The sequence below is a fragment of the Dermacentor silvarum genome, chromosome 1 (assembly GCF_013339745.2).
Source record: "Dermacentor silvarum isolate Dsil-2018 chromosome 1, BIME_Dsil_1.4, whole genome shotgun sequence".
NCBI lineage: Eukaryota > Metazoa > Arthropoda > Arachnida > Ixodida > Ixodidae > Dermacentor > Dermacentor silvarum.
In genome coordinates, this window is record NC_051154.1 from 73,743,115 (window position 1) to 73,768,564 (window position 25,450).

Genomic DNA, 25,450 nt, shown 5'->3' on the forward strand with positions numbered 1-25,450 from the left:
CTGCGGCGTAGGAAAGTACGCAAGCCTTTTCTGAGCAAGTCAAAGCACGAAAAATGATCTCGCATTTTTACCTCGATATCTTTACGTCATAATGCACTGCAAGCGGGGCAACATCCGCTTCCTATTAGAGAGAAGGAACAAGGACGTGCGGCCGTGATCCCGTGGTTGTTGTGGTGCTGTGCCAAACTGAGCGATTGTGTGAACTGCGGGGATATGTTTCGTATGTTTCGCTGACGACACATTACGCTCGAACCAGACAGCTGACCGCTTACGACCTTACTCATTGTCTCTTGGTTGTAAAACGTCATGGTTAGGACAATTTGTGTTTCACTGTAGAAACTGATGCTTCTGTCCAAAATGAACGTCGGCCTTATAGACGCGGTAAAGTCAACTGCAGGTCAACTGTACAATACTGTAAATGCACGATTGGTGGGCAGTCAAGTGCCAAGAGACTGCCTGCCTCGCAGCTCGAAGTCTTGCTCTGCAGATGGTAAGATTCCGTGCAGTCATTCGTTGCTGAAGTTGATACCCATTCGGGAGTATCACGTGAATAATTTTTTTATGTGTTTTTATGTCTGTTTGTAGATATGAAACTAATTGATGCAGAACTTGGTCTTTCCGAGGAGCACTTCTCTTCGAGCCCCGAGGCAAGTTTCGACCTTATTGTGCTAATCGGCTGCATGGCTGCATTTCAGCCTTTATTTACATTCAGAGTTGGTCGAGGGCGGGGCTTATGCATTGAATTCCCAGACTTGCGTCTCTTTATTTTTGTTTGCTTTGTTTTTTAGGGGCTGCTTAGGTTTTCTACCATCGAAGATCTAGAAACCGCCATAGAGCATTGCAAGGAGATGATTCTTGACTCTGAGGAGAACTCTGAAAAGCGCAAGACGTTGGTTATCAGACTAGTTCAGCTTAGACAAAAACTGCAAGAGATTAAGGTGGATACCTTTTTTGTTTGGTAAATCCTGTGTTTTGCTTTTTTGTTTTGTTGGGTGCATAAAGCACCTGAGAGTCTTTTTGTTTGTGATGACAGCATATCTAAAGGCGCTCTCATACATGCTTTTTTTTTTTTTTACATTTTTGTAAATTTAGGATGGGCCACCTGAGGAGAAAGCAGAAGACATTAAAGTTGTTATGGAACACCAGTTTGAACCACGTACATATGAACGTGCTCAGCAATATTGTGAAAAGTGCTGTGGTAGCATCTGGGGTGTGCTGTATGGCTTCTACCAATGCAAAAGTGAGTCTGCCCTTTAAACAGCATGCACTGCACATATTTCAAATTCTGTACGCAGTTCTGTACAAAAATTGCCTGAGGGACTGCTCATTAAGTGCGGAAAGTATTCACTATAAGTGAAGTTCATTTTCATCAAACTTGCCTTCGAAACAACCATAAAGGAGTCAGCAAAACACAGCATCAGTACTTGACCTTGAATGTAACTTGCGGGGTGTGTCTTGCCAGGAATCGGTAATTAATATCCGTTTGATTAATGCAGACCCAGTGATTCATCAAATTTGTCTGTTCACTATGTTTGACCTAGTATGAGAAGTATGTGGCAGTGCAGCACGTTATTGTTTCCATTTGGATACAGAACATTGTATAACTTTATGAAGTCTATGCTTTCGGTCAAGGCTCCTATGGATACTGTGAATCTGGTATGAATTTTCTCGGTGATGCTAAACTGACGCTAACTGCAAATCCATGGTTTAATGACAACAAGAAGGACCCAACACTGTGCGAAAGCCTGCAAAAAGTCTGAAGTGAAGAAATAAGTTCACCATGTGTGGGATGACTGCATGGCCTCTGTGAAGACACTTGATGCTGGAATGCTTTGCATTTAAATTGCCTGGAAGTTTGAAACGATCCTCAAGATTACTGCTAATGCCTCCCTGTGAATATTTGTCTCTCGCTGTCTTCCAGGTGTGTACATTTGCTAGGCTTTCCATGCACACATCGCTGTATGTGTTGGGTAGATGTAATGCCACTGCTTCTGTTCTTTCCATACATTTTAACCAAACAGGCACAGTGACCAGTGCATAATAAGTGAAAGGCCCCACTTCCCAGATATTTTGGGGGATTGTTATAGAGAAGGGAACAGGGCAAGTGAAACGTAAAACTATTCCAATCTGTTTTTATTCCAAATCGGCCATTAGCCCTCCGTGATAGGTCCAAATGGCTCTGACTCTGTCCATATGGGTGTGGCACCCGCCCGTATGGGCTGTACCCGAACCATTCTGACCTATCACGGAGGGCTAATGGCTGATTTGGAATAAAAACAGATTGGGAATAGTTTTACCTTATACCGGCCCAGGGTGTAGGTACTGCTGTTGGGTTCTTCCAAGAAGTGGGAATAGCAAAAATGGAAAGGGTTTTATGTTTATATAAGTAGGCGCTGCCAATACAGTGTGTCCAGTCTTCCCAGAAAGCAGGAACTGTGCAGATTAATGTTTTAGATTTCGCGGGAAAAAAAAAAAAAGTGGACGGAAGAAGGCAGGTCAAAGAAACTTATTTCGATCAGTATGTATTCGGTTAAGCGTATAGATGGGAAATGGAAACAAAGAGCATGAATACACATCCCATCGAAAGCTGAGGGAGAGAGAACAGAGATTGGCAAAATATCAAATGAGTGAAGGTCAATAAAATAAGAGTAAACTGGGTATTTTAGTTAATTAGTAAAATATGGCTTACAAGATTCATTGTTCTACTACTGTTCATTACTTCAGAAAATGTATGCGGCATTCTTATTTGGAAAAACGTGCTTGGTCACTGATTGGTAAAAACACCAGGTGTTGACAAAAGTGCATTGGCCACATTCCTGTAGGGGTAAAATACAAAAATTACTCGTGCACTGAGTTCAGTGCAATTTTCGGAACCTCAGAAGGTAAAAATAATCCAGCACCCCTAAAACCCCAGCTGCCGCTCTGGGTGGGATGTAAAGCCCCATGAATGGTGACTAGTATACATTATACAGTGAAAGAAAATATTAACATATTGGCCACTTGCATCGTTCACTTTGCTGTGTCTAGGTGCAGCTTTGTGCTTTACATGCACTGTTGTATTATGGAATTTTTTTTTCTTATAGATTGCAATTTCAAATGCCACAACAAGTGTCTGAACAGCATCACAAGGAAATGTGCTTATGTACGGGTATGTGTGCAGCTAGCCATTTTAATACCAACTTTCCAAATATTAAGGTATGAAATGTGTGAAATGACATGGTGTGACAATTGTGTTAAAACTGTATATAAGCTGTCTTTCAAAATCGGGACTGATGGAACTACTGCTTCATATGAAGGTTTGAAATGGGTAGTTTCATTCACTTTGCGTTGACCTTTATCAGACGGCATATATTTAAGCGAGCACTTGATGATACAATTTAAAGATATTGTGTCCTTATATGCCTGGGGCTTGATGGCAACTCTGCATGATTTAAATGCAAGCATTATTTCAAATAAACACTGATATCATGAGCACCAAATAGAGAAAGAATAGTGCAGCAGCAGTTATCCTCATTAATTTTCCCCCGAAAAAGTGGTTGATGCAGCTTCTACAGTCACGTTCGTTGTTCAGTTTCTTGTGCTAGAACTGGAGGAGGAGCATGATGCCCTGCAGTTCTGCAGTAAAACTCTGTGATACAGTGAATTATGGTCTGTGTAAATTCTCTTTGAATGTAGCCATTGTTGAGTGCACTGCATAAGAAACTATATTTTTATACCAAACTACTATGACAATATGCAGTGGCCTAAGACACCCAATTTTGTTTTTCGTGGCTGGGGGTTTTCCAGTAGCTCACATTTGTGTGCATTGCCAGTATGTTGCCTTGTGTCATTTCACATGATTTTCAGTGCCAGGAATGCGGGGACATTGCACAGTATGTTTGGGGAAAATTGCATGTAGGTGGGTCAGTTAGAGGATGCACAAAAAGTAGAGAGAATACTGCAGTGCCTGCTAAAATGCCTTACAAAGGAGCAAAATTTATTTAAAAACTGTCGCTATAAGCAGAGTAAGAAGACTTTTAGCTGAAACTTTGCATAGGTATAGTTGAATCCCTCAATGAGCCACTACAGGTATTTAAAATGAGTTAAGTGTGTTAATCAGAGCCTGGTACACTCAGCAGAGGAAGGAAGATCAGGTGAGCAATGCGTGTTGCAGGAGCACAATATTGTCCAGTGTGTGTGGTGCCTCAGTGCGACATGATCCTTCTGAAAGCTAGATGTGCAAAATGCTACTAGAGAACACATTGCATTATTTTACAGTTATCACTGTCCTCTCTCTCGTTATCGCATTCTATGTGGGTTCTTTGTTTGTTTTGTAGTATCAATGTGATGCGAGAGCTGTTAATTTGATTTCGTGAAGTGTGTAGCAAGAACAGTGCTACTGCTAGCATGTACTTAAGCTTCCACAATGCAGTGGAAGCTTATGCAATTTTGATAGTTCTAGTGTGTTGCTGCACGCTGAACAGGAATCTTGAATAGCAATGATTATCAGCTGCAAATAGTTTGGTGATTAAGTACCCTGAAGTTTTGGCATGTGTGTAGTACTTATACTACACACATGCCAAAGCTTGAAAACGCAAGAACTGATGGCAGGACAGTCATTTTGTTACAATGAACTTGCATGCTTGGTCATAAAGGGTATGCTGAAAAGCCACACTGGAATCATTCTGACGATTTCAATTTTTTTTGCTGGTTGCACATTGTATCTGACACTGTTTCTTACTAATAATGAAAAGGATAACCATTTGTTAGATGGCCTGACCAGGTATCACAGATTTAATTTCACTGGAATATTGAACAAATGTCAGTGGCAGACTTACGTGTGAACCATACTGCTTTAGCACCAAGCGCAGCTTTTGTTGGCACTCAGATGTTTGGTAGTGTGGTTGTTTCAACACTTCAGATCTTGTGTTCAAGAAAACATTTTAATTTTTCAGATGCAGGAGAAGAGTGAATTTGTGTTGGAGATCTGCCCTGAGCAGGGGTTGTCAGCCCAAGGCTATCGATGTGCCGAGTGTGGCCAGAATGTTTTTCCTCGTAAGTGGTATCCAGTACTTTGTTTAGCATGCCACCCAGCGTGTTTGCACTTCTTTTGGCTGTGAATGCATCTGTATGAAAGTTTGCTTCTAAATAACTAGTCAACAAAAGCACAGAGCTTTTTTTTTAACAAACTTTGAAGAGCTGTAAGTATAGTGGTCTTTTCTTTGTGTGTCTAATTTGCTTTGCATGGTGTTTGCAGCTGCTGTCTTTTGTAGGACTACGTTCAAGCAAGTTATGTGTGCATTTCGAAGGTATATAAAAACTTAAATCATTTGTCTGAAAAAGCCTAAACAATGTGGCTAACCATCACAGAGGTCACTGATGCCCATAATTCAATGGGCATTGTTTTCCCTAAGATCAGTGCTTAAAGTAATGGAGAGCTCGAGGGGAAACATTAATCCTATGTGGCACTATGTTACTGCTGGTAATGTAACTTTCAGTATGCAACTGCCATATTAGTTGTTAGGCACTTCCAACAATGCACTGCCTGGATGTTAACATACCAACTTTTTCCCATTGGGACGGCAAGTGGCTACTTTTCAGCGAGGCATGAACATGCAGTGGTCGTAATCTCAAGTGTTTTCTTTCTTCTTTGCCCCTTTTTTTTATGCTGTATGTGTAATTAAAATGGTAGACAAAAACCATAGAAGCATAATGACGATGGAGTCAGTGAAAGCATTGGGAAATTAATTTAGTTTTAATTGAAATGTAGAAATAATAAGGAATTAAAGTGGACCAATAGACAACTTGCTGAACCCAAATCTTCTGTATTATGCGTGCGGCACTTTACCATTAATTTATCATGGGGTCATCCTCCCATCCACTCTCGTGGGTATTTGTGTATATGCACTAGATCTAACTCCTGTTGTGTTAGCTAGCGCCACTCACGGCCATAGAGGCAGATCTGGAGCATCCTTTCAACCGCAGGTGTCATGTAGTATGTGAGCTTAGGAGCTGGCAGCTGGCCAATAAGCCCTCGTATACTATATTTTATGGCATCAAGGCTGGCAAAGTTGAGGTCCTCGCTATGCAATGAGCCGTGAGCCGCTGGCCGAAGATACATGGATGAGCGAGTTGTGCATCTGTAAATGGAGACTTTTTTTGTAAATATTTGAGCGTTGTTGTATGCAGTTATTTCCGCGGGTTATGCGTGCAGATTTCTTTCTTTCCGAGCTGTTGTAATTGGGGGTGCAGGTTATGGTATACGGTATATACAAGTCATATATAGTTGCACACGTACACACACACTTTGTCAGAAAAGTTCCAGGACTGGTTTTTTAATTCTTTGTCAGTGATTTTTAAACTCAATAAATGGATGCTATCCAGTCACTTTATATTTGCTCAGAGTAGACATAACTTTAAAGGGCTTCCATGCAACCTCGCTAGGCTGCAGAGCTGTCTTTAGCATGTTTGGCTCATTGGCGCATTTGGTTGGACGTTACATGAGTGACGTAATGGACACAAATTTCGAACAGAGAGTTAACATTAAGCAGAATTTTGTTTTGAGCTAGTCGGTTTTTGATTTCGAATGGGAGCAAGGTGGCACAAAACAGTAATAGAAACACATAGTGACAGGATGTACGCCAACAGAGTGACATCCTGTCATTGTCGTGTTGAGCCACTTGTTGCCATTTGGCATGAAGTTAACATTGATTTCTGCGTTAGGCTGGAAGAAAACCCCTAGTGGGGGAGACATGGAACATGGTTCAGCAAGTATGTGAAGTATGACACGTTAAAATGCTTGCGCCAAGCGATTCGGTGGCGCTATCCTGATTTGTTGTCATCTGGATGCGGTTCCTGTTGTATGACAATGCGAGCCCCACACTGCTATATCAGTCCAGAAATATCTGTCCGAAGACCCATATTCCTGCTCAACCACATCCCCTATATTCACCCTACCTGTTGCCATGTGGTTTCATTTTGTTTTACAGTGTGAAATTGCCACTGATAGGGAAGCGTCATGAAGGTACGGCAGCAATCTAAATAGCTGTGAATAATGTGCCGAAGAGCACACTAGGTGAAGCTTTTTCTACTTGCTTCCAAGACTTCCAGAAACGGTGGCAGCTGTACATTTATAGTTGAGGGGATTACTTTGACAAGACCAGTTGCATAAATGATTTTTTTTTACGAGCTCAGTCCTGGAATTTCTCTGACAAAGGTTGTATGCGCAGTAATAATAAAAGTAAGACTCCTTTAATAACCACAAGGCAACAGACCCTCTTCCAACTACATACATATGTTTCATACATTGTGCTCATGTCTTTCTGCAAAACATAGAGGTGACAGCCATAGTGCCATCAGAGAAATCGTTGAGCACAAAATTACAAAATCTGTCTGCTTAGGCAAAGGGTATTAGTGCAGTATGCATTGCCACTATCAGCTTTCACTGTGCACTGTTCTCACTGGCAGTATACAAAACACTGATCTGCTATTTCTCAGCTTCCATTCTGCCTCTGCTTAAAGCCACCTTCTGCCCTTTCTTGCTGGTATACTATTTCACCCGCCTTATTCCCTGAAAAACCCGCCTTATTCTCTGAAAAAAAGGTTGGGAATTGAAATGTGCCCCACATGCTTGTCATTGCTGGTTAAAGGCCCAAAGGGCCAGCAATATACAATATAGACCACTTATAACGTAACCGCTTATAGTGCAGGACCGGATATAGTGCGGTCTTTTCAGACTCCCGTTAATTTTCCCATAGCACTCCATGTATGCACGTATCGCTTATAGTGCAGTTGCGGGAAACGAAATACCGGTTACAGTGCGGCTGCCTGGGAGCACGGAAGTCAGCGGAGACGGCGAACGCTCCCCTCAAACGGGCGCCCCAAGGAGTGCTCGAGGAAGAAAGAGAGACGAAGTGGAGGAGAAGGGCACGCGGTGCGAATGAACAGCCAGTGAGGCTGAAACCAGAATCTTGAGTGCGAGTCATGAAATATCATGGCGCGCATAGCGAGGGCCACGAAACTGCCAACGCCGGCCAACGCTCGCTTCACGATAACGGCAGTAAACGAAACTTCAGAGAGCGGGCGGCGCCGGCACGGCACGGCGAAAGGCGCACGCGGAGACCGTGGAATGTGAGGGAGGAGGGTGGCAGGGAAGCGGATTTCGCCTCGGCAACTCAGCCGCTTCGGTAGCTCCCCTCGCCCTCCCATGTAGCTCCCTCACTTTCGACTGTCACCGTGCGCGCCCGCCGCCGTGCAGGCGCCGCCGCTCTAGACGGCCCGGCGCCAGCTCCCCGAAGTTTCGTTTTCTGCCGTTATCGGGAAGCGGGCGTTTGCCGGCGTGGGCAGTTTCGTTGGCTGGCCTGGTACACCGCCGCTGCTTCCCTCTACACCGTAGCCGCAGCGTGCAAGGTCAACATGCGACTAGAAAGTAGAGGAAGCATAAAGGAGAAAGAAGGGTTCACTGCCATTTTCTACGCGTGGCTACAGTAGCGTGGCTGAGACGTCGGCACGTACACGCATGTTCTGGTGCAACGCAGAATCGGCGACCTTGCCATTTGAGAGAGGGGGAAATTTTCGCCGCGTTTCTTTTTCCCTTTTTTTGTTTTGTTCACGCGCAACATTGAGGGGTCTCTCCTAAGCTTTTACTCTATGGCGGAGCCGGAGCAATGCCTGTCGGACTTTTAGAAGAAGGAGATTCGACTGTAAATTGAATGCAAATGTTCTAGCCGCATTCCTCGACTGTCGCATACGCGTAGCGGCTCGGTGCACATGTTTTGCATATGTGCGGGCTTTGAAAATTGTTGCTTTGGTTATAGTGCGGTACCGCTTATAGTGTGGATATTCGCGACTCCGGCGACTTACCTTATAAGCGGTCTACACTGTATGTTCACAAGGATAGACACTGCGATAAAACAGCCCATTTCCCCATTCAATAAATATGATACAAGGTGTCCTGGTACAACTTGCATCTATAAGAAACGGCGCTGCTTCTGTCTGCTTCATACCACATAGGTGTGTAGTGTAAACTAGCTATGTTACCAAATTGTAACACACCTAGTTGTACAAGAATCTTAAAAAGATACTAGAATAGGCTGTGTTATGATGGTTTTAAACTGACGTGACTCTATAGAGAATTGTTCTGTTAGTGTTTTCAATTGGGATGCTGGAATGTTCTTGACCCAACCTATTGTGTGATAAGATCCCATCAAAATTTGGATGTGATTGGTTCTTTTTAAACATTAATACAGCCATTTCAATAACATATTACTCTTCGTTCTTTGAACAACAAATTCCAATGAATTATTCTGAAGCAGAAAAAGAAAAGCATTTTTGCTTGAGGTAATCATTATGAGCAAGTGCCCATCATAGTAACCTGTTAAAAAAGTGACTTGAAAAAATTTACCAAGGAGACTTCAGGCCAAATTTGGTGCAAGGTTCAAGATCATCAGCCCACAAAACTATTTTTGAACAGGTGAGGCCACAGATTTATTGCCCAAGTTTATTGAACAGCTCAGGGCACAGAAACATGCAGCGATGTGATTGCCCGTTGTTCAGTTTTAATGCTGATGAAGTACGGCATGGGAGCGAACAAATAAAACTATTTTGGAGATTTTTTAGTGCTGTTATGGTAACCTTGTGCAGTGCTTGATCACTGTCAGCGAAAGAAAGCTGTAATCGGAGAAGTGACCAGCAGTCATCGCTGTGGCATATATGGCCTGCTTTGAGTTAGCCAACAAACCTTTACTCCTGACTTCTTTGTGAGCTTATCACAGCAGGTATTTGTAGTTGGCCAATCTTGCAAAAGCCTTGACAGGCCAATAAACCATCTGTCATGCTATAGTGTACTTCTGGGTTAATAATCATGCTTCTGTTGATAATCCGACTCTCTGGAGCTTTTTCTGCGCCATGTCGATGAGTCAACAAACCCTGCTTGCAACTTTGGCATTGTGAAATGTAGATGAGTGTTAGATTCTGTATTCACCATCACTAGCTGGGTGCACTGCGTACAAGCCCATCTCCATATGCTAAGATAAAAGCATAAGAGAAGCTCTAGGAAGACGTTTTCACTTTGCAGGACAATGCACCTACTGACAGTGCTGTCAAAAGGCGCATTGCTGTAAATTTAAATTGGTGTAAATCTGTCTTGGGGTAAATGTGTTCTAGAAAATTGTCCCTGATCTTTTTTCATGTAGTTCTACTTTGGGCCCTAGGAAGATGGCCTGTGCTCAATTTTGCATTGGCTCCTGCTTTCTAGGTGCAGGTGGATTTTATCTTGGGAAACATTGATGACAGTTACATCACTACTTTCAAGTCACCATTGTAAAGCTTAAACATGCACTATATTGCTAAATATAGCTTTCTTTGGTTTCTCACGACTAAAGCCAACAAGCTGAGGCGTGGTGACACGGATGGCTCATTTCGTACAAGCAAAAACGAACCGTGACCTGGTCAAATAGGATACATCAGGTGATATTGTCCGAACACTAGTTGGCATGTACAGCTTTTGTAAAAAATTATGGAGCCACTGCAAGTATGACTACACTTTTGTTGGATCATGTATTATGGCCTCATAAACTTCCCATTACACCAAAGACATTGAGATGGGGGATAGTGCTTATCACTTTCCCGACCTTGGAGCAAGAGGTACGCCACGGCAAAAAGTTGTCATTCACAAAGTAATTTTCAAAACCCTTTACAGACTGCAAAGGTTGGATTACAGCAGTTAGGTTGGGCAATTTATTTCAGTAGCTGAAACAGGAAGAAAAAAAAAATTACCCTGTTGTGTTTTCCCCTTGTGTGTTTCTCTACTGTATCTTTTTTTTTTTTTTTTTTTTGTGCATAAGCCCCTAACTCAATACCAAAGTCTCCCAAGCATGTGGCATGACATCAGCTTAAAGCCATCCAGTTCCTTGCATTTGCTTGCAGATTCCTAGCCCTGTATGAGCTTGCTGCATCGTGTGTGTGTGTGTGCGCACGCTATGGTATGCATGTCTGCTTTGCTTGTCTCTGTCTGGTTGTGTGTTGTCCTGACCAAGTGTCCCTCTCTGGCCGCTGGGTGGCAGGGTTTGTGGTGCTGGGTGAGGCCGCAAGTGCACTCATGCCTGCTGCCCTTCGCTCCCTGGCAGAGCAAGGGCAACCACGGCGCTGCGAATATACCGGCCGTTATTACTGCTCACTCTGCCATTGGAACAGCTACTCTGTGGTGCCTGCGCGTGTTCTCCACAACTGGGACTTCGAGCCACGCAAGGTGAACCTGTTCAATATCTGTACACGAAGAAGCCTCACATTTTTTGCAAAAAATTAGCAGGCTCCATTCGTCACCACTCTTGGTGTTGAAACAGTTTTCATTATTTGTTTAAAGGGGCCCAAACAGGCTGGGGCCACATGCATCTGACAGGCAAGCTTCTGCACAAGTGAGAGGTATTTGGTGCAGTAAAACATGCTCTGGGCTGATATAATGTAGTGATTCCTTCATTCTTCAGCACAATTCTATGCCACTCTCATCATCCACTGTTCATGGCCAGCAAATTCCATTGATAATGCGGGAGGAGTGCCGCTCTGACCACTGACAAAGCACGAAAAGAAATGGCATTTGCATAGAATTATTACATTATTGAGGCCCTGGTGCTCTCCAGCATGAACATTTATTTCCTGAGCAGTTATTCTTGCCAATGCTTAATATCTATAGGCTCATATACACCTAGTCCCTGTAGGGCTCCTCTTGAGACACTGCATTAAAGCCTTGTGTCATAATGGAGCTCTATTCAGTTTAGTTTTTTCTCTCCCCCCCTTTTTTTTGCACGGCAAGTAAATTTTTTCCAACTGCTGTGAAACGACATAGAGTGTCTGACAGTAGCTCCAAACAGTAAGGATCATATGCAGTTCAATTTCTTTCCATCAGGTGGTGCAGGAGAGTGGTGGCAGCATTCAGAGTTCCTTCAATTTGGCAAACGTGTGGCAGGATAGTGCTTAATCCAGAGGGTAGCGGAAATGGAAGCCTTACATACATGGAAAAATGTATTAGTTTTCTGCTGGTGGGAATTTCTGGCATTTCCGTAACATGAAAATGTTATTACACTGCATTTTGTAGGAAAAAAATGCTTTGTAAACTGATTTTTTGTGGCTATGCCTGGTGTTCTGTTTGGCATTATGGGGATAAATTTGATTATAGGGTCCTGAGAATAACTTTATTAGATATTAACCCTTTCATTGTCAGATTTTTTTTTTTTTTTTAGGTGATGCACCTCCAGGGGCAGGTTTGTTATCTAATATAAAACGAACAAAACGGTTTATTTTCAGTTATGCAGAAAGGAAAAAAAGACACAGGTAATGGCAATTCCACTCTTAGTATGGTCCTCACACTCTTATCTTCGTTTTTTTCTTATCTAGTTTCATTTTGAAATGCACGCTTCCGCAATAGCGCCTCCGTGTCAGGGTCTTAAAAAAAGGAAGGAGGGGGGGGGGGCATGGTTGCTCTGCACGGCGCTATGAAGGGGCGTATTCCACAGTGCGCCAACAAAAATCCAGACTGAGCAAACCTCGAGATATGAGAAAATGTGCTTCTAGAAATATAGAACAGATGGCGAAACTACCTTGGAGTTGCGCACATTAGCTGGAAAGTGGAGAATGTACGGGTACGGTCAGAGACGTGGCGGGACAGAAACATGGAAATGTACCGTTACATCAGTGACACTGAAAGGGTTAACATAGGCTCATGGAAGTGAAATGTTGACTGATGATTTACAATGATTAAAGATTCTTCGGTACCTTTTACTCAATTCCCATGGTAATGTACAAATTGTGACACTCTGTGATGATGAAACAGTGGTTTCACATTGTAATTTATTTATTGCAAGGGAGCATTAAATTTCTTATGACATTGTGTTCACAGTGATTTCTGCCAATTTGGTTTTTCTGGCTTCTAGTGAAAAGCCCACATGAAAAATGCATTGTGCTGCACACCAACTCCTCTGAATCAATTTAGAAATAAACCTCCTTATCACAAGAAAGTAATCTGGTGGGCATGTTCACACACAATATTCTAACATGAAGTGCTCAACAGGCATCGTCACTGTAATGTCAGCATTGTAGCATGCTAAAGAAAGCATTGGTACTGACCGCAGTAGCAGAGTGGCTATGGTGTCGCTGCTGCTGAACTTGAGGTTGCAGGTTTGATCCCGACTGTGCCAGCCACATTTTGATAGGGGCGAAATGCAAAAACGCTCTTGTACTTCGATTTAGGTGAATGTTAAAGAACTCCAGGTGGTGAAAATTAATTTGGAGTCCACCCACTATGGCGTGCCTCATGATCAGATCATGGTATTGGCTTGTAAAATCCCATAATTTAATTTAAGGAAAGCATCAACAAGTGACAGTGCAAAATGTACAGGTGCGGCCACTGCTAGCGGGAACACAGGAGCCCGTGGCATCGCTCTGCAGAGCGCTGCACTGGCGCCTCGTGAAGTCTTCCAGCGCAGGTGCAAGGCAAAGCGATAGGTGGAGCAGCCAGCGCGTCATCTGCTATGGTTCCTCCCGTTCACCGCGAGTGTTATCTCGATCACACATACACTTGCAGCTCTTGAGTTGTCAACACTGCATGCAGGCACACAAACTTTGGGAGTAACTGTAGCAGATGGCGTGCCGGGCACTCTGCCTATCACTTTGATTGCGCCTGCACTGCAAACTTCATGAGGCGCTGGTGGTGGCACCCCACAAAGCGATACCACGGACTCCCGTGTTCCAGCTAGCAGTTGCTGGGCCTGTACAGCTGCAGCGGAAAAAGATTAGCACAAGTGACCGATCACCCGATCAGATAAATTGCGGCACGCGACACTGTTGTTCCCTAGCACACCGAAAACTAAAGTTGCCAGGCACCCCCTCATTGAAACATGAATCATGTGGCACTTTAGATACCAGTGTACGGGAACAGGAGCGCTGCTTACCGCAATTTCTCTGCTCTGGTCATCGGCCACTTGTGCTAATCTTTTTCTGTTGCAGCTGTACATACATTTGTACTGTCATTTGCCTATGCTATTCGAAGAAAAAAACTGTGTAAAGCAGCTGAACAAAACTGCCTAGATACAAGTGCAGTGTCGTGGAAATCAACCACTCTTCTTAATCACTTGATGGCACAAACTAAAGGAAAGCACCCCATTATCCCTAACAGTGTACATGGTGAGGGAATATTTTCCGTCTTCCCTTCTTTCAATTCACAATGTGTGCTTTATCTGTTTTGCTTCTCTTTACCATCATTGTATATGTGTTACTGTTATTTCTTGCGGATAAGTGAAACTGCATTTATGTTGTTTCTTTTTTACTCCTCCGTCATTGATTGCGTTGTTTTATTATATGAGTTACTTGTAATTTGTATTTTTCTATCTTGTCTTATTTCATCACAATTTGTGTACGTTACATTGTACGCTCTGGAAGTGTAATTTCAAACGTGACCATGTATTATATGCCTTTGTTTTTGTCGTTGTGTAACTGCTTCGTGTATGGGGGGCCTACGGCTCTGTCAAGCTGTCATTCATGACAGCTTTTACTGCAGGTCTCCCATGTCGTGTATTTTTATAGGACACAAATAAAGACATTATTATTATTATTATTATTATTATTATTATTATTATTATTATTATTATTATTATTACAAAGCGAAGTAAGATGTTCTTGCACCCAGCTGCCACAAATTGTACTCTGTCAGCCCTACGAAACACCAAAAACTCTCTTTTATTGTATATTGTATGTTGCTGCGCCTGTTTCACCAGCAGTGTTTTTTTTTTTTTCATTGCTACCAATGTTATGTTTCCATTATTGCTGGAGACTTCCTCACAGCGTCAGATCATCCTAAAGGCAGCCGCTTCCACAAAGATACCTGTATTGTCAATTATAGAGGACTCCGGCAGTGAGTTTCAGAATTGTCGTGATGACAGCTCTCGTACTCTGCTTTTCTTTCAACCACGTGCACTAGCTAATGTGGCACTCCTTGTGACCAGTGGTACCTGCTTTAAGCCAGGCGTCACGGCGGCATGGTGGCATTGGTGGGCAGTGAGCCACTGCTGTAGGGAAATTATCAGCAGGAAATTCAAGAAGTCTATAACCTGATTGGGGCTTTTCTGAATTCACTAAAATGTATTTGTATTATGTATACGTATTAATAATTTTTAAGATCGAAGTTTTAAAAATCACACTTTTTAGAGCAACAGGTGATGTCATTAATAATTGTATGACCTGCCGCTTTTAAAGATTCAGAAGTTTGCTGCTATAGTAATGCTACAATGAAAGCAGGATTTCTCTTTGTCCCAATAATGTGATATTGTAGTAAGTGCTCTTGTACATCTCACACAAGTATCAAGGTAATAAATGTCATCTATCTGTTAGGTGTGTCGAGCATCGCTGCAGTTTCTTCGACTCATGGTCAAAAAGCCAGTTCTCAACATTGACAAACTCAACCCTATGTTGTTCACATTTGTTGAAGACCTTCGACATGTCAAGGTATGTTCACTGTCACATCTTGAAATTGCCTGTCATCTTTGATAGTTTGAGAGCACTCCAGCAGTACTACAAAAATTGCATAAGGCTAAGGTTTGCAAGACGAAGCTGTGTGTAGTGATGCCTGATAATAGCACTGAAAGCCTGCTTGAAGTTGCCATAAAGAAGTTCTGTGTAGCAGGTACTTTGAAAAGATCTGCTGTTTGCCCGACTGCCACTCAATGGATTTGAATGTTAGCTTGTAAAATCTAGATAGGCAATATAAAGTGGTCATTTTGTAATGCCACTTACTATTACTTATATTGATGCACATGTGCCCTGCGTACTGGGCAAGGGTGTACAATATAACCTGGTAAATACTCCCAGAAAAAGCAATGGTGTACTAATGTCTCTTCTGCCTGTTCTTAAAATTTGACTCGCTGGATAATTTGGTCAATTCTGTCGGTCTCATCAAGGTTGAATTGATGGAAGTCGACCATGTTACCAATCGCAAAGGGGCAAACGCACAAAATTGAGAGGCAATGGCAGTGAAAATTTAAAGTTATTGTTGATTATTCATTCAAATATACATTATTTTAGAAGCAAAGGTTCTTTATTAGCACCATTGTTTCTCTTTTTGCACTTTCACGATAATAAACTAGCAAGCCTGTTGAAGCTCACACTGCTAAGATGGACTTTCAGTTTTTTTTTTTTCAGTTTAATGAGCAGTAGGGTGTGTAATCATGGTGCAACATGTGTGATCATTGCTTGGGGCACAAGGTATTGTGACTGACCAGGTAGTATAGACCACTTATAACGTAACCACTTATAGTGCAGGACCGGATATAGTGCGGTCTTCTCAGACTCCCGTTAATTTTCCCATAGCACTCCATGTATACACGTATCGCTTATAGTGCAGTTGCGGGAAACGAAATATCGGTTACAGTGCGGCTGCCTGGGAGTATGGAAGTCAGCGGAGACTGCGAACGCTCCGCTCAAACGGGCACCCCAAGGAGTGCTCGAGGAAGAAAGAGAGACGAAATGGAGGAAAAGGGCACGTGGTGTGAACGAACAGCCAGTGAGGCTGAAACCAGAATCTTGAGTGCGAGTCGTGAAATATCACGGCGCGCATAACGAGCGAGGCCCACGAAACTGCCAACGCCGGCCAACGCTCGCTTCACAATAACGGCAGTAAACGAAACTTCAGGGAGCGGGCGGCGCCGGCACGGCTCGGCGAAGGGCGCACGCGGATATCGTGGAACGTGAGGGAGGAGGGCGGCAGGGAAGTGGATTTCGCCTCGGTAACTCCGCCGCTTCGGTGGCTCCCCTCGCCCTCCTTCGTAGATCCCTCACTTTCGACTGTCACCGTGCGCGCCCGCCGCCGCTACAACCGCCCCGGCGCCAGCTCCCCGAAGTTTCGTTTTCTGCCGTTATCGGGAAGCGGGCGTTTGCCAGCGTGGGCAGTTTCGTTGGCCGGCCCTCTGCGCCGTAGCCGCAGCGTGCAAGGTCAACACGTGACTAGAAAGTAGAGGAAGCATAAAGAAGAAAGAAGGGTTCACTGCCATTTGCTACGCGTGGCTACGGTAATGTGGCTGAGACGTTGGCACGTACACTCATGTTCCAGCGCAACGCATAATCGGCAACCTTGCCATTTGAGAGAGGGCGAAATTTCCACCGCGTCTTTTTTTTTCTTTTGTTCGCGCGCGACATTGAAGGGTCTCTCCTAAGTGCCGGTCGGAGGCGCCGCCACTTTATTGGTTCGAATTAATGAGATTCAACTGTAAATTGAATGCAAACGTTCTAGCCACATTCCTCGACTGTCGCATACGCGTGGCGGCTCGGTGCACATGTTTTGCATATGCGTGGGCCTTGAAAATTGTTGCTTCGGTTATAGTGCGGATAATCACGACTCCGGCGACTTACGTTATAAGCGGTCTACACTGTATATCAGCTGAACTATTTGTCAAGGTTCCATTGTCTGCTGTAGCTACACGTTACAGCAAGCCCACCTTTGTTTTAAGCATGCCATGATGCTAGTGTTTAAAATGGCAAATGGTTGTCCCTACCTATAAGCCACTTTACCTTGCCTTGGTTTCACAGTTTTGCTGCAATAACTCCATTTAACATCTCATAGTGATTAAAATATGTAGCTGATGGCTTAACATGCTAAATCGGTCAGTTTGCCACTTCCTTCAACGGACATTTGGAGTAAAGGACGCGACTGTCTGTGGTCACATACCTGTGTGGTCATCTTACAGAAACTGCGAGAGGACGTTTTGCGGATGAAGCAGTACCTGACCCTTTGCCATGCAGCACAGCAGCAAAAATTGCTGCTGCTGTTGCACAAGCGACAACACTTTGTTGAAGGAAGCGAGTTATACTCCCTGCAAGATCTCATTGACCTGCATGATGGCAACTTGTTGGGCTATTTAACCCAGGTGCACCAGGTCTTCCTTGACCACATCACTAAGAACTGTGAAGTAAGCCTTCCTTATTGTAGGTGCACTTTAGGCTGAACATAATTTCGTAGAACAGTGCTATGGCAGTTGTGCTTCTGGCATTGCTGCTGTTGTATGCCTCTTCTCTTACAATGCAGCTAACATTTATTGATATTGTCTGAATATTTTTTTTAAGCACCATGCAGCACAGGTTGTGTAAATCTCTTCACTGTATAGCCATAATGGCCTTAAAAGTAAATATTGTGATGCGGCTGGCATCTTAAGATGACCCAGCCTAGGTGCCATTACTGAGCATGCATGGTTAGCATTAGCTTTTCACCCTGAGCGTTCATCACAAATGTGCTTTCTTAGAACTAAGGTTTGAACAGCGCGAATAAAAGGACACAAAGAAACAAATACCACAAACAAGCGCTGACTGCCAACTGGAAGTTTATTTGAAAATCATCAGCCATTTATACTTTTTCCAGCATAGGCATGCGTACACCAGTCACATAAACATCTTCAAAATCAGCAACATCATAATCTATCATGCAAAAAAGCTATTTCTTTCTCTGACAAGGCGAGAGAGAGAAAACTTACACCTTTGTCTCCTTCCGTTCGAATGTGATATGCCTCTATTATTTCTCTCCTTCTTACTTTTTCTTTTCCTATGAATTTTGTCTTTTTCAAAATAGGAGTGCATGGACACTTTTTGCAATGTACCTCTAAATGACTTCCATAGCCATTTTTCACGTTATTGTTGTGCTGACGAGCTCTATCATTGAAACACTGTCCTGTTTGTCCAATATAATTTCTGCCACAGCTCAGTGGTATCTGATAGATAACGTACGTGCAGTCAGTGAAACGGGATTTATGATCGATGGTGCACAGGCGCTTATTCGAAAGGAAGGAAACAAATGTGTAAGTTTTCCCTCTCTCGCCTTGTCGGAGAAAGAAATAGCTTTTTTGCGTGATAGATTATGATGTTGCTGATTTTGCAGATGTTTATGTGACTGGTGTACGCATGCCTATGCTGGAAAAAGTATAAATGGCTAATGATTTTCAAATAAACTTCCAGTTGGCAGTCAGCGCTTGTTTGTGGTATTTGTTTCTTCGTGTCCTTGTTTTATTTACGCTGTTCAAACCCCAGTTCTAAATCATGAAGCAACTAGCCCTCATCAAGACCTTACTGGTGAAGCTTCCTTAACACCGGGGGAGTACCTGGACTCGTGAAAAAACAGCAAAGCAAGATCTTTTTGCTGAAGCAATATTTGTCTGCTTTGTTGGAAGAAACCATCGTTAATATTCTGTGAAGATCACATTGATGTCCCTTCAGGCACATTGGTGTGGTGGATGTGCAACCAATAGCAATTACTTCTGCCAGACAACTTAAGCGAACTATTGAAAGCGCATTTGATTTTGGCATCCATTATCTGTTGTTCTTCTATTGAAACGTACTGATGTTACCCGTCAGGCAACAGTTAAAAACATACATTAATTAGTGTACTTTGAGCCCCGCTTTAGCGATAAATTTTTACCATGGCATCACACGCACAGTTTATTCTGGTGTGCTATGTGCATTGTTGAAGTAGGTGATGCCTAGCACAAGTTGAGGGAATTTCAAAATTGTGTGCATGGCAGTAACATTGTGTTGAAGTACCAAATGAACAATTTTCTCTGTAGAAAAATGGTTCATATTGTTGACAAAAAGTCTCACTTTGTTGAAAGTGGTAAGAAATACATTACTTCCATAGGGTCTTCCAAGAAAAACTATTGCATTCATTGTACCTAGTTGCAATTACACCTACCTACTACCTAGTTACCTAGTTGCAATTACAAACTGTTGTATTCACAGTTTGCAATAAAAGCTGCACTTTGCACTGCCATGGTCAGCAGAGCCTCAGTCATGAAAGCTCGTTGACCATTCAGAATTGATGCTCTTTAGTTTGTGTATAGCCACACTGTAATAAACATTTTAAATTTATGTAAAACAGATGGAGACTTCATGTAGTCTTGTTCAGCTGCTAACTTGCAAGTACGGAAAAATATTTCTAAATAAGTGCTCTTGACTACAGGGATGTCGTGGAAGAGGCTATTTGTGCAAGCTGTGCAACAATGAAGAAGTTATTTTTCCACTTGGAGGCGACACTCATACCTGTCCCGACTGTGGTGCTGTTTATCACAGGTAGGTTCCTCGGTTGGTTGTTTCTTTCTGTTGCAACTACTAAGTTGGTGTTATCAACTCCAGGGAATGCCAGGAGAAATCCCAGGATCCTTGCCCGTGGTGTGAATGGAAAGCCCGTCAACAACACAAGACAGTTGGAAACACGCCCGAGCTTCCAGGCTCTTGATTTTACTATGTGAGGAGGAAGTGTCACTAAAGCATCAGTCTGTATACTAGGTAGCCAACAGATTCATATTTATTTCCAGAAGCTCATAATAGGCTGTATTACTGGCATACGTTGCTTAACATTGTTTTACACACGTTATTGTTGGCTCTGCTTATGTATAAAAATGAGTTGCCCTGCAAGTGCTCTGCATGAAGATAGCATGCATTGCTTGTTGACTGTTCTTAATAAAACTGGCAGAACTTGCAGCTAGGAAGGAAAACGCACAATTAAATGCCAAATATGTTTTTAATTGTGGTTGTCCATGTCTCAGAACTGGTACAATGGCTTCATTTGCCCCTCTTGAACTTCCCACCTTTTCCAGCAGGTGTCTTTGCTTTCTTTTTGTTAGCTTCATTTGCTGTCTCACTCTGTAAGCAGCACAACATAACAATTTGATCAACACAGTGCCAAGTCATAAGCCCTTGTGATTTCATGCACGCAAACATTGACAGCAATGGCATGTCGCAAAACGCGTCCCATACCTGCCGACCCGTGAACATTAAAATTTGCAAAAATTCTGTGGACACTATGAAATACTAAGTGCGCTAAGGGCAAGCTAACACATCTGTTTTAAAGTCTGCCTTTAGGTGACTAAGTTTGTGGCTTGATATTGACGCTCGCTTCATGCTTGCCTGACTGTCACATACTAAAAGTGTTACATTTGCACTCTTTGATAATTTAGTTTGTTTTCTCGGTGAAACTGGCTGGAATTCATTATGCTGCTGAAACTAACAGCTCATTTTTTTTTGTCTAAAACCAGTTATTAACTGCTCAGATCACAGGATTTGTGTTTAAAAATTAGTCTAATTTTTATGTTATATGCTGGATTTTTTTTTTTTTTTTCTGTGCAGTCAGCACCATTCCAGGAAACAGGCTGAGCAGTGAGTCAGTACTGTTCAGCATGTTTCCTGAAACAGTTGGTACACCACAGACAGGGTACACCAGGGTACACCACTATTTCTGGTGCTTCTACATGTGATCCTTTCAGAGAAGGCTAGCTGCTTCTAAAGTCTACTTCATGCACATTAGTCCATTTCTGTGTGGGCCGTTGAAAGGCTTGCCTAGACAACCGGGCTCAAACTGCAACTCTAACAGCGCTCATCATCACTGGGGCAAATCAAATGGAGGTGGAGCTCATGATGCGAGTTTAAAACACCCGTGTCGAGCAACACTGTCATTTCTCACTGCAGCGCACCTGCCAAAAGCAGCAGCTCACTATCACACTTCTCTCTCTTGCGCGTGCCTGGCTGCATTAGACGCGCGGTGGTATGAAATATTAGCACATTCATATTTACTGCGCCACTGCGCTTGGCATCCGTCCGAGATCGCCCCAGTGCAATCTCAAGAGGTCACGTGACGCGCAAGTCACGCCATGCTGCACGACTACGCGCAGCAGTGCGAAATATTAGTGCATTCATTTATTTCTCTACAGCACGCCGCGCAGGCAGCCACAGCTGGGCCTAGCCTCAGAGATCTCCCCGGCACAATGTTGGGGGTCAAGCCCAGGCCATGCTTTCACTTCTCCCTCTCCCTGTGGCACGCAAGTAGGCGTCGCGCGGGCTGGCAGCTGGGCGTGTGCTCTGAGATCGCATTGGCATCGGTGCAATCTCGGAGGCCACGACCCGGCACGGCAAGTTAGCTTGCTTCTTCGAGCCCATCAAATGTTATTGGATGAGTACCGTGAACTTGTGTCTTTCTGTCGACAGCGTGGAGGAATGCCTCCTCTGGCCGCGTGGACCCGCCCACGTACAAGACCCATTGTAGCCTGTTCAGGATTGACGGTGTGCTTAATGTTCGCAAGGAAGCTGTCACAGCAGGACATGTTTGTTGCTTTCCGTATTTCTACTAAGTGCGTCTAAGAATCTTACGGCAGCAGAGCTATCAGCTCCAAGCACTCTCTTCTTTCCTATCTCTGTCATCTTTCCATCCCTTTTCTTCCTTTCCCACACTGCTGACCGATGTTCAGGTGTCATCCGCACGCTAGACAGTTACAGTGCGGTCAGCATGCTTTCCTTTTCTCTATCAACCAATCTCTCATTCAAAAAATGGTCTCAACACATAGGCGCAATGAGCCACTATGCTTCGGATAACTGCAAAACTGTCTTTAATGAGGAAACCTTGTGGCCCCGTGGCTGTCACCAGTACAATGTGTTCGAATTTTTGCATCTGTCTTCGCATAATGTTAAAATATGATTTGAACCATAATTGGCAGCACCTTGAATATGGAATTTCGTAAACGCCATTATGACAATATGTGCAAAAAAGAAATTGCCGCCCGATATCTATTCTCCCGCAGTTTTCTAAAGGTCTTGAAAAATCATACTCAACCAAGAAACAAACTAATCACAGACGCTCAATAGGGTTTTCAACAAGGTAAATCAACAGAACTAGCACTAGTAGCACAGAAAGAATATATACTGCAAAACCTCTAAAATAAGTTACTTGTAATTGGTCTATTCATAGGCCCGGATTCTGAAACGCTCCTTTCCTTACTAAGGACGTCTGGAACGTCCCTTACTAAGGGGCACTAAGTTAGGGCCTCCTTGGTGCTTCCTCACGCTTAGGAAGCCGGCATGCTACCTTCATGCTTCCTAACCGCGCTCCTCTACCTGAACGTATGCTTCTCCGCAGGACTTTGCACACGGTACGCTCGGCTTGAATAGGTGCCGTGCGCAGCCAACGCCGCGGCAGCCAGCCGCCGTGTATTGACGTTCAGTTTGGCTCCGCAGACTGCGCTTTGTGCCATTTCTTTTGTGATTACGTTTTTCTGTGAAAAGCGAGCGGCGAGAATGACGGCCTTACGATATTTATCCGAAGACGATAGCTTCGAAAGCTGTGCAAGTGAACTTCTTTACGGGACTGTGTACAAGCCTCCGCCGTTGACTCCAGTCCGGCATGTGATTGACAGGCAGCATCCACTGGAACACTACAACGAAGTGGAGTTTCTAGCCCGGTATCGTTTTGCCAAGCGAGCTGTTGCAACCATACTGACAGAGCTGCAACTGCTTTGTAACACTGATAACTGAGGAGCGCCGCTACCTGCTCTGTTGAAGGTCCTCATCGCACTGCGTTTTTACGGAACGGGTGCCATGCAAACTGTTGTAGGGGACCTTGTGTGTGTATCCCAACCCTCTATATGCCGATGCATTTGAGATAAGACACAGCTGATATGCCTACGTCTGTATCCCAAGTACGTTCGGCTGCCAAACGCCAGTGAAGCGAGGTTAGTCATGACTAGGTTCTGTGCCATTGAAGGATTCCCCGGGGTTACTGGGTGCATAGATTGTACTTATATACCCATTAAAAGCCCCGGTGTAGACGACGCAGAAGAGACGGAGGAAGAACGAGCCGAGCCGCACGCCTCAAGAAGCGTCGTAAGTACGAAGTGGCCAGGCGAGTGGATTCAGATGAGGATAGCACCCGAAACGTGTTCAAGTCACTGGACGACAACCCCTTATCCGCTCGCCTCACCGACCATCGGGCCGTCTTTGTGGCAATTGAGAAACAACAAGATGAAGACTTTCAAAATAAATACGTTACCATTTAATGTCTAGTCTTTAATATAACCATAACTTAACGAGAGGTAACAACCAAACCTAAACATTCAGACGTACGAAGCTAAATGAAAAAGACGTAACTGTAGAGAGAACCAAGCTAAACAATAAGATTAACCGTACCTCTAGCTACGCACACCCAGGCATAACTGAGTTAAGCCACAGCCAATTTTTCTTCCTCCGTGAAATAAGTTTTGCCCAGCATGGCAAATACACACACACGCACGAAACAAAACGCAGGCCAAAAAGAAAAAGCGACGCCTGACCAACCGAACTGTCAGATGCTGCCAAAGTTGCTAGGCTGAGCTTGCTTTCCTGCCATGTGCATCATTTTTTAGCTATTTTTACGTCATTGACGAAAGAAATGGTATTTATGCCCTTATATAGAAGTAGAAATGCAATTCTAACAGCGCCGGAAGTTTACATTGGCAATTCATTAGAAATATTTTGCATATTTTCGTAAGTAATCTCAAAACCAGAAGCCTGTAACGTTCCACTTCCTTTGGTGAGGCGTAAAGTCCCTAGATTTTAAGCAAAAAAAATATCTAGGGACTTTAGTGAGGCGCTCCTTCCGCAGGGAAGGTAAAAGGAAGCTTTTAGAATTCGCGATGGCCTTCTGAGGGCGCCTAACGTTTAGGTAGCATGAAGGACTCCTTGCGTAAGGTAGGGAAACGGTCTAAGGTTAGGAGCATTTCTGAATCCGGGCCATAGACTTCACAAAAGCGTCCGACTGCATAAATCATTACCTCCTAAAACTTAAGCTTGAAAGATATGGCATCAGGGGCCTTCCTCTTTAGTTACTGACATCCTACCTTAGAAATCGGCAGCAATATGTGTGTATAAACACTATCATATCACCTACACGACAAATACAAACAGGTGTCTCTCAGGGAAGTATCCTTAGTCCATTTCTATTTAATATCTACATAAATGACATAGTTCTTATCCACCGAGAGGCAAAATTCATAAACTACGCAGATGATACAAGCGTTTTTTTTAATCAAACAACTCTTATACAGGCCTCATTGATGCAGCGAACAATCTCTTCACTCATCTCTCAAAATGGAGCCTGGACAACTTTTTAAAAGTAAACTCTAATAAAACACAAGCAGTCATCACACGTACAAGAGGTACGTGTACTCCATTGACCCACAATATATTTTACAACTCTGAGAATATAGAGGTTGTTGACGCAGTAAAAGTACTTGGCGTATACTTTACTGACACATTGCAATGGGACGCTCACGTGGATTTTATACTCCAGAAACTGAGCCGCATAACAGGTATACTACATCGAAATCGGTACCTTTTACCAACGTCAGCTAAATTGGTCATTTATAATGCACAGTTTGCCTCGCATGTAAATTATTGCCATCTTGTATGGGGCACAACATCGGCTTCCAATCTCTCTAAAATACTACTGATGCAAAAAAAAAAAAAAAAAAAGTAATACGCACTATTGCAAATGTGCCATACAACTCTCAACACTGAAGGTCTTTTCACCAAGTACAACATAACAAAAAGTCATCATCTCTAGAAACAAACTCTCCTACGCACTTACTACTTTCAGGTAAAAGATACAAGCAACCTAATAACAAACATAGCTAACTTAAAAGAGTAT

The 25,450-nt window shown here is 43.4% G+C and overlaps 2 protein-coding genes across 3 annotated transcripts in view; one reads left to right on the forward strand and one right to left on the reverse strand.

Moving 5' to 3' along the window:
* Window positions 1-20,286, forward strand: LOC119466119 (differentially expressed in FDCP 8 homolog). 2 transcript variants are annotated; one of them, XM_037726612.2, is made up of 11 exons: window positions 1-490; window positions 586-647; window positions 789-938; window positions 1,093-1,240; window positions 3,084-3,148; window positions 4,935-5,034; window positions 11,043-11,227; window positions 15,358-15,471; window positions 17,706-17,927; window positions 19,961-20,070; window positions 20,134-20,286. In XM_037726612.2, exons 1-11 carry the CDS (start codon window positions 343-345, stop codon window positions 20,234-20,236), a joined length of 1,407 nt encoding a protein of 468 aa, XP_037582540.1. In that variant the 5' UTR covers window positions 1-342; the 3' UTR covers window positions 20,237-20,286. The 2 variants fall into 2 exon arrangements, with proteins under 2 accessions (XP_037582540.1, XP_037582547.1); XM_037726619.2 differs by having other exon boundaries at window positions 8-490; window positions 11,106-11,227.
* LOC119466142 (flap endonuclease 1-B-like) overlaps window positions 20,279-25,450 on the reverse strand; it is a 12,306-nt gene continuing 7,134 nt past the window's right edge. The window contains exon 11 of the mRNA XM_037726638.2: window positions 20,279-20,643. Within this exon, the coding sequence (XP_037582566.1) occupies window positions 20,563-20,643 (81 nt within the window). The 3' untranslated portion in view covers window positions 20,279-20,562. The remainder of the gene's footprint in view (window positions 20,644-25,450) is intronic.

Bases quoted from the DNA above. Each gene is read 5' to 3' on its own strand.
- LOC119466119 (XM_037726612.2), top strand. From the start codon at position 343: ATGCTTCTGTCCAAAATGAACGTCGGCCTTATAGACGCGGTAAAGTCA. The intron at 1,241-3,083 runs GTGAGTCTGCCC...TTTTTCTTATAG, and splicing joins TGGCTTCTACCAATGCAAAA to ATTGCAATTTCAAATGCCAC. The intron at 20,071-20,133 runs GTAGGTTCCTCG...TATCAACTCCAG, and splicing joins TGTGGTGCTGTTTATCACAG to GGAATGCCAGGAGAAATCCC.